This window comes from Saccoglossus kowalevskii, chromosome 9 (assembly GCF_978046115.1).
Source record: "Saccoglossus kowalevskii chromosome 9, keSacKowa6.1, whole genome shotgun sequence".
Taxonomy (NCBI): Eukaryota; Metazoa; Hemichordata; class Enteropneusta; family Harrimaniidae; genus Saccoglossus; species Saccoglossus kowalevskii.
In genome coordinates this window covers 6,886,068-6,895,386 of record NC_140649.1, presented here as the reverse complement: position 1 = coordinate 6,895,386, position 9,319 = coordinate 6,886,068, and the positions used below count along the sequence as shown (strand labels likewise).

The 9,319-nt window shown below is 34.4% G+C and overlaps 1 protein-coding gene across 1 annotated transcript; it reads right to left on the bottom strand.

The window, feature by feature from the left end:
* Window positions 1-1,714: 1,714 nt before the first annotated feature.
* Window positions 1,715-9,319, bottom strand: LOC100374808 (ciliary microtubule-associated protein 2-like). The gene is made up of 10 exons (XM_006825676.3): window positions 9,139-9,319; window positions 7,845-7,932; window positions 6,836-7,006; window positions 6,318-6,440; window positions 4,497-4,634; window positions 4,168-4,311; window positions 3,413-3,580; window positions 3,136-3,264; window positions 2,501-2,625; window positions 1,715-1,950 (listed from the first exon to the last, which is right to left on the bottom strand). The coding sequence occupies exons 1-10, from the start codon at window positions 9,186-9,188 to the stop codon at window positions 1,842-1,844; spliced, it is 1,245 nt and encodes a 414-aa protein (XP_006825739.1). The 5' UTR covers window positions 9,189-9,319; the 3' UTR covers window positions 1,715-1,841.

Sequence of the window (9,319 nt, the reverse complement as noted above, 5' to 3'; positions counted from 1 at the left end):
AGTCAGGGTCGTTGGCAGAAAGGTTGCTAGTCATGCAGCTAGGCGTTGTTGCCCCATACACTGCATCAGTTTTTAGTTGTGAACACCGTACATGTTTACTCTGATATAAGATAGTATTTATCTTGCTATCTCTTTACACGTAAATGAGTGGCTATGCTACTATAAATTCACTGGTGAGACAATTTATACAGCACAAAACAAGATACAAAGTAAAAATGATTCAGCATGTGTTAGGCAAGACATAACGCTGCTGTAGATAGCATAAATGCATCACTACAGAAGATGCATTGAAAAATGCTAGAGAAAATTACTGATGTGTGCTCTACTTAAAGTATCTCTGCAATAAAAGAGCACATTAACCCAAAGTTGCATTTGCTGGCTCATTACAATACAACTTGTTATGATTACACACATCTTTGTTGTGAACATAGTTAAAGGAGAACCGCTCAATCCCATGGATTGCACCATGTGCTCATGGGTAATTAACTCCGCCTCTGTCCACTAAGTAAATGAATGCTTATTATGCTCACTTATTCAAACTGATTGACGGGCATTTTGCATACATTAGTCGCCATTTTAAACTCATGATTTTTACATGTCGCGGCACGTTTCAACCAAAAACAACATTTATACATCAAAAGCCCAACCAGATGAGTGTAATTGCTAGAGTACATATTCATGTCCCCGTAAAAATATATTTGGAATCACAGCTTCATCTCTAAACATCATAAATGGCACATTTCACTGAGCTCCCGCCACGATGTGAGCGGCTTGGTTCGGATTAGCATACTAATACGGTGGCCATCTTGCCCCTACTTATAGTATCTGTTCTCCTTTAAGTGCATAAACAACTACTAGAGCAAATACAGTACATTGTGTTTTCACAAAATCTCTATTGTACTAAGAGTATTGCAAAAACAAAATAGCAACTACCGTAAATACAGTTAACATGCGTGGACGGTCTGTACATAATTTAAAAAAATACAGTTTGAGTCGCATGAACAGAGTTGCATTTGTTTTATAGCAGCATGCATATTCTATCAGAAATGTAAATGAGATCTATGTTACTTCCATCCAATCAAATTGTACAGGTATATCAGGTGACCTGAATCAGCCAATCAGACAAAATAATGAGTGTTTTTTGACAACTCAATATTTAAATACTATTAATATCACTAATAAATTAACAGTTCAAAATATACATATAGTTTCACTCTTAAAAAGCGTTCAAATTCACTTTCAAACAATTTATTCAGTGGACGGAATATTTATGCGAAATACCTATTTGTAGCTCAAAATGACTGCTTGTCTTTATATTTTGTTCACAATCTTGAGACATTGTATTGTATATAGAAATATTAGTGTTGATATTTTCGGCAAAATCATGTTTATTATAGACATCAGCATTCCTAAACAAATTTGTATGTTAAAATTTGAATTTTCGTAAATTGAAGTGAATCTACTCAAGTTACTCCAAAGGTTTCAATAACATGTGAAAACCCCATAGAATTTCACAGTAAAATTGAAAAGTGTGATGTCAGTTCGTGGTTGGAGTATGCCACATTAACATACTTGATTTTATTTCAAATATTTTTTATAAATATCAGACACTTGCTTGTGTTGCACACTCTGCAAATTACAGCAGTGCCTGAACAACTGAGTCGACTATTTCAGTTTGGGCTGCAGGAACATTTTAAAAATGTTTGGGTGTAAATATCTCCGGAGTAAATCATGTATAATTTAATTTTATTGTAAAAATCATTTGCAATACCCTCCTGAAAGATTCTTGTTTGACACGTGTATTGTTTCATAAAGTGATAAACGGCAGTTCTGGTTTTGTTTTATTGCGCATAAACCACTCTCCTGGCTCTGACGTAATCGGCCTCATTCTGTGGTTGGGCGATGAAAATTTTTTCTTCTGGACTCATGTTCTTAGCTTTGATTCGTTCTCTACAAGATACAAAGAAGTAAATCATTCAGTTTTGAAAGAATTATCCACACATATCACAGAGCAGGGGAAATGGCTAATGGTGTTTGAAATGAACGGTTGCCCAGTCCTTTTTTTTTTATTTTGCATACTGGTAAAGTGTGCAACATATGATAGTTTGAGGGAATATTTATTTTCAGAGTATGTTTTTTTTCGTTCCAAGTTAAACATTGAACATGTATCTTGTTATAATAAAAACAAGAATTAAAAATCACGTCAACACATCATTTTTCAATTTTCCCGAGGATGGGAAACAGAACCTTTTTTATTAATTTGGACTAGATGCACATAATTCCACATTGATCACCATTTTTGAAAAAAAAATATAGTGAAGAATTGAGGATTCATTTTGCAAAGCGTATCAATAGTTGACTTTGACAGTTTCCAACTGACATAATGAAAGTGACATACCTCGCATAAAAAAAAAGTTTTCCACCCTCACTAATGCAAACTCCTGGGGAAGTACATTTATGCCATTTAGCAGGTGATATCAAATAGTTCCTATATACTTACTGTAGCATACTATCCCTGGATTTGGGTTCTCTTGTTACTTTTGAATTAAACACGCTAGCATGGCCGTTCTTGTGCTGCGCCTCTTCCCATCTTTGTATGTCGTAACGACCAGCACCAACCGGATTCTGAAATGAAAAGCAATATGCCAGTAATCCACCAATGCTTGGCACCAAATTGCCTATGTATGTATCCTGGAACATCCTCCACTTAGTCACATGGTATCGACTCCAAAAAGGATGCTTTATATTGAAGTTTTAATATGCACAGAGACTGCTACAAGCAGAAAGATGTTGAAACAAGTAACAGTGCAGCATTGACAGTGAATAGTAGAAATAATTGTACACAAATAACCAAATACAAAGTAGTGAATGCATTTACTGTAAAAAACTTTGGAATTAATTTTCGCTGAAAAGACTTTTTGGGTGTTTTGTATGGAATTTCTTACGAGTTGAATGTAAAATATAGGAAAAAAAGTATATTCACTGGATTTTATCTTCACTGAATCATTTCACAGAAAATTAATTTCATTTGAAAATAAAGTATTTTACAGTAATAGTCTGAGGTAAGTATGCTAGAATTATTAATGTAAACTTGTTGTAATTTATTCATTCAGACTATGAATATTATGTACTTACTGAACCACCCATGAAAAACTTTCTCGCTCGTTTATCAAATCTTTCTGCTGATGAAATAAATGCTGGTGAGTTGTGAGCTTCTTTTCTTGAGACTTCCTGGGGATCATAATTTCCTGGGCCTGGATCAACCTGTAAAAACAAAAACACTCCATGTTATATTGGACAATTAAAGACACAATTGTGTTCCGTGTCAATATTCATCAAACCATGATCACCTGACTTATTGCTTAGTGTATCACATGACATTTATTAGCCAATCACGCTCTCCTTCACTTACTGATTTCTTTGGCCATTGTGACAGTGTGTCACAGTACATTCTTTCGGATGGCCTGACTGGATACTGATCAACTTTTCCAAATTTACCATGTCGTTGACGATGTTCGTCTTGCCATTTATCTAGGAATGTATTCAAGTTGTACTGACCAGGCCCAAGATTTGCCAGGTTCTGTGAAAGCAAAATAAAGGAGGTTGAGCAATACAGTTTATAAAAATTCAAAGAGATTGCTGAAATCTAGAAATCTGTCTGTGTCAGACCAACTTCTTTAGATAAACAAGTTAATTTATGCAGACCACAGAGGTAATGGATGGCACTGTAAGGGAAAAGTAAAATAAGACCCATTCATTTACAAATTTTTTGAAACAATGCATCTACAACTACAAGAATAAATAGTGGTACATCAGAACCCACCCGTGCCTTGAACCAGGTACCCCCCCCTCCTCATTTGTCAAACTTGGTCAATCCTATGTGAGGGTAATACAGTAACACACTGCTAAGATTCATATCTTGTTTGGGGCAGATATCAGTGTATTATTGATTACTTTAGTTGCATACTTACTGATTCAGATACATTGTGTAAGTAATACTTAGGCTACATTTGCATTTTCACCTTGTCTTGCAAGGTTATACTGATAATAAGAACTCTGCCTGACCCAAGTGACTGAATGAAATGCACACATTACATATTACTTCATGTTTGTGATATACAACCATAGAGACTACACATGTTACTTGGCAACCAATTTCTCACTTACCGGTATTGCCAGATGACCTGTTTTAATCGGTGCATTTCTATCTCCGGTGAATAAATCGTAGGGTCCTCGTGTACTGGTAACTTTGCCAGTTAATTCATCGGCAAAGCTTCGTTTCTCATACGTACCTGGACCCAATTCACATCCCTAAAATTGGAACAAGAATAAAGGTTATTTTTTTTTATTTAAAATCTGCAAATAGCAAAAGCTATTTTGTACCTTGTAAATAGTACTGGTAATTTGTTTTTCAATGATCATGTCAGTCCCAAAATACACAAGTTAAGTTGAGAACGTTTACAAGAAATAAAAACAAAAGAGTAATTGTAACTTACCACAGAGGGAAGATTTCTGGATGATGATGATCCTGCATCCAGCATACCAACATTACTAAATGATTTTTGAGCTTTCTCTTCAATTGCCGAGTGAGGGATGCCACCTTTTCCATAGGTGCCAGGTCCTGGAATTTCACTCTACAAAACAAAAGTATAATTCTAATTATATTACATCTGGCAGCAAAAACGGCAGAATTCAAGTCTCCATAAAAGGTGTACAGACATGTGTTGTCCTTATTTAAAAAAAAGTGCGTCATATTTACGACACACTATATAAAACACTTTTTTTGTTCAGGCATCAATTACAATGTATCACATGACTGAAATAGAATCCCGTTACTGAATGTAAACTATTGTGCAAACATGAAAACTTTTCAGGGTGTATTATATCTCAAGCAGGAAAAGATGTATAATAAAGTTATCACGAGAATACTGCAAAGTATGCATACTGGCAGTAAGAGATCGCATTGACCTCCACTATACACGTTGGTTGATTCAATCGCCGTACCACCTTTGTTCATACTTTTGCGGTATTCTTGTAATATTAAAGCTCATCATATGAACAAATTTTAAACAAAAATGTATAATAAGTTGAAAATTAAGGTTGAAAATGATGAATAATGAGAGAGTTTAAATAGAATATTTGTCAGAACAAAATAATATTCATCAACTTTAAAGTGTTGACATCCTTTGAATTATTCCACAGTTGAATTTTTAAACAAAATTTTGTCAAGCAATTGTCATTTATTCATTTATTCATTTATTGCCCTTAAGATCTTGCATAACACCCCCACCCCCTTAGACTGGTAACCTTCCTATAATATTTTGTTGGGGTTGCACTTCCTACTAGTGTGGAAAAATTGGCTCAATTGAGCTCATTAACCATGTCAATTTATTCCATTGTCACAAAGAAGAGGACAGTCGCACTTTCGTCTCTGTGGAAAATATCGGGTAATACAGTATGTGCAAATAAGTTAGAACTGTCACATTCAATGTTTGGTACGTTGGTATATTAATATTAGCAGCATATATCAACTAATGAACGATGTGGTCATCCACTGACCCTACAAGCAAAATCAAGGCAATCTTTCCAGAGTAGTAAGGAGAAGGTTGCATGAAAGACCCACAAAATAATATAAACGCATTAATATCAAAGTCTGTGAAACTAACTTATACTGCACTGAAGCTTATACACTCAAGGTATAGTCACGGTTACAAAAAAAGTAACCGTGGTCTAGTAGACAATGAATGTCACAGAGTACAATAGCAATTATCTCAATTGTACTTCTCAATTATCATTAATGACATGTATATAGTTGACACATTTACATAACAACAGTCATCATCTGTTACACAGGCACAGGAATGGTACAGAGACAGTCTCCTAGGGATGCTGTATTTTAAACATCTTGATTGCTGTCTTGTCATAGCTTATGAAGCCATTATAGTATAGTAGTATGACACTGCAAGGAGTTTTTCTAATAAAGTACCAGGCGTCTCCCGCATTTATCAGAAGTTGTATTTTATTCTGCTCCAGTGAGCATGATTAATCGGGCAAGCCTGGAACCCCAAGAAAGCACACACACACTATTGATATAAACAATGCAGTACGTCTTCTTCACTTCCATTCACACTTGACTTTAATGCGTTTTAAATTACGCGATGATCAAAAACAGCAAATACACCACTTCAGTTTATGGAATGGCAGACCCTGGGTACAATGAAATTGATCAGCTTAGAATATTTATAGATCCAACAATTGGTGACCTTCCTTTGTTCTGACAAAGGTGTTTACCGCTCATTAAATACATCATAACGCACCTGTGTATGTTCACGGAAGCGTCTATCTCTAGTTTCACATATTCCACGGAGACTGTGTGGCCGTTCATCGATTACTTGAACAAAATCTTTAATGCTATAACTACCAGGACCCAAGTTGCGTTGCTGTAAATTAAGAAAGCATGTTATTTCTCTGTGAACGCTTTCACCGTGATGTTGATAATGTCTGAATGAACAATGTAAATAGCAATTGGTCTCCAAGTGATGCTGTGTTTGATAGCTGTTTACATGAATAGACATTGCACTGTATACATTGTGCTGATAATGATGCATGCTGGGGGGGGGGGGATAAATAATTGTAGACATTCTTAAACATTTTTGAAAAGTTTCTATTTTCTATTGTTTCATATTATTTTTAACCAAAATAGCAAAATTTTATAAAACAGAAAAGTTGATAAAAATGCAGTTTCTCAGGTCTAATTTGTAGCGTGCATAAAAAACATGCTGAAGGTGCACAAAAGCATTTTAGAGTTTACTTAGAATATTTAATATTATTTTACCTGCGCCCTTTTCTTTTCCCATTGTTCTTTATATAGTAAATGTGGTAATGCTGCCATTCTGGCTACTTCATATGCCCTTGCCCAACCAGGACCAGATGACCTCAACTCAACAGCACTACGACTAAACCCACCGACCTCCACTCCATAAACACCTGGTCCACGACGACGATTCTAAAATAATAATAATTAAATTTTATAAAGATGTCAAGAATGTTTTAAATAATTTAAATAATATTTGTTTCAATAATGTCACAAGCATTATGTCACATTCATGAAAACATTCAATGTGGACAAACAAATAAGTAAACAATAAAAATATTTACAGACATATTAATACCTGCTATAAAATTGTGATAATTACTGTAAATACTTTCACTATTTTCACTGAAGGAATGATTAAATGACAATTAAACCCAGCAAATATACTTTTTTCAATACAATTCGTAAAAAATCAGTGAAAATAAATTCAATACAAAACATCTAACAAGTTTTTTCAGCGAAAGTTAATTCCAGCTAAAATAAAGTATTTTACAATATTCAAAAGCTTTGTTTAGCAATAAACATTCTTTGAATTCACAACAAACCCCTGTAAATTACAGCAAAATAATTCACTCAGGGGTTAAAAATGTCTTTATCGTCCACACATGTCTTTATTTTTTTTCTTTCACACATTCTATATATAGCATTCTGTGATGATGTCAGTTGTGTTAAGAAGAGAAGCATCAAAACATAGAATACACAATAATCTTTACAGACTGATTGAGCCAATAGGGGATTTTTCGTTTGCTACAAGATTCGCAGAATGAACATTTGCCGCACAAATCAAACGATTTGATTTTTGATTTTGAGTTTCTTTTTTTATAGCTCAATATCAATATATGACCTTGAGATACCCTTATTTCATCAAATTTAATCATCATCGTATGCACATAGCATATTATCAAGTGTTTTATTTCACATAATAACATGGGATCTCACAATTGTTTGTACACATGCACATTCAACTTACAAGTTCATCCATAGATTTTCGACAGTATGGCACTTCAGTAAAAGTACCTGGCATTTTACTCTTTGGGTGAACTCCAGACACGTCAAATCTATTGAGAAAAATAATAAAGTAAGTCATCAAAATGAGATCAACTCTTTTTTGTATTTTCTGTTATAGCACTGATGTACATTATGAAAATTTGTCTGTCAAACTGCTCCTCACACATGCTTCAAATATACAGAATATGTTATCAATTCACTTATTACCATGGTGATATTCATTGTTTTTTTCATCTGTATTGTTTTTTTAAAAAATTATCACCATAGTCTTTTGTGTTGCTGATTTATTATCATAATATTACAAAATATTTTTCTGAAAACTTTTAACATATTCTTGTATAATATTGTATTTCATAAATATGAAATGTATGTATGGTCAATATTACAAGTTAGTCTACATTATTATTTTTTTCATCAGGAATATTTAAAGCGAATTTGAAATACCAAATGCTCCAAGAAATCAAAATATTTTATTTACCTAAACAGTTATCTTCAAATTAAAATTAATCAAAAAGAAAATATTATATGGTTGTTTGTCCCAAAGGCTGCTTGGAAATAGAGAAGGACTTGAACTCTGTTGATCTTGTTGTATTTACTTAATGTCTACACTACCATGTTTGTTTTAATCTCCATAAATGTCAACAACTTCATTATGACAAGTGTATCCAGTCTTGTGAACAGTTGTAACCAAGTTTTTTACACGTCCGTTTCTTTGCGTAATCGAATTCACAGGTTCAGGGCAATTCGTGTTTACAGTAAATCTAGGATAGATTAAGGGGCCGCTAGCGGTTTTACATGACAAGTGGACGAAGCACACTCTGTCAAAGTTCACTGCGGTATATGTTTGTAATACATTCGCATTTACTAGTTCATATAAATTATTATTGGTTTTTTTCTTTCTTGAATGTTTTGCTTTGTTGTATATTTTATGTAAAATAACAGCGAATGAGTATGAGAGTTTGTCTGACAAATCGTCTACGGGAATTGGGTCGTGAAGACGTGTACGAAGTATAGTGTCAGAGACGAAAAATTACGCCGTATTCCCACTAGAGAATACTTACCGAATTTCCAAATATCAAGTACAACGTAGTTCACTTGCGTATTCTCTGTCAAGTCGATAGACAGCCGGTATAGAAATGGTGTTACATAGACCGCTAGGCTGACTTGCTCGGCACAAAAACGTAGCCATGTTTATCGCGTTCGGTGAGTGCGTCGAACAGGTGGTGATTGGTAACAACACTGAGACGGAAACCTACCTGGATTTCTGCGTTCCGAACGGAGCACCCCTGAACTTCTTGTCAGACATTCTGTAAGAATCTAGCGTGTGGATTTAGATTATATCACCGCAAGATCAAGTGCACATTGCTAACGAGAAAATCTGTATCTATTAAGTGCTAGATAAATTTACAATGCAAACACATACACCGCCTCCAGGAT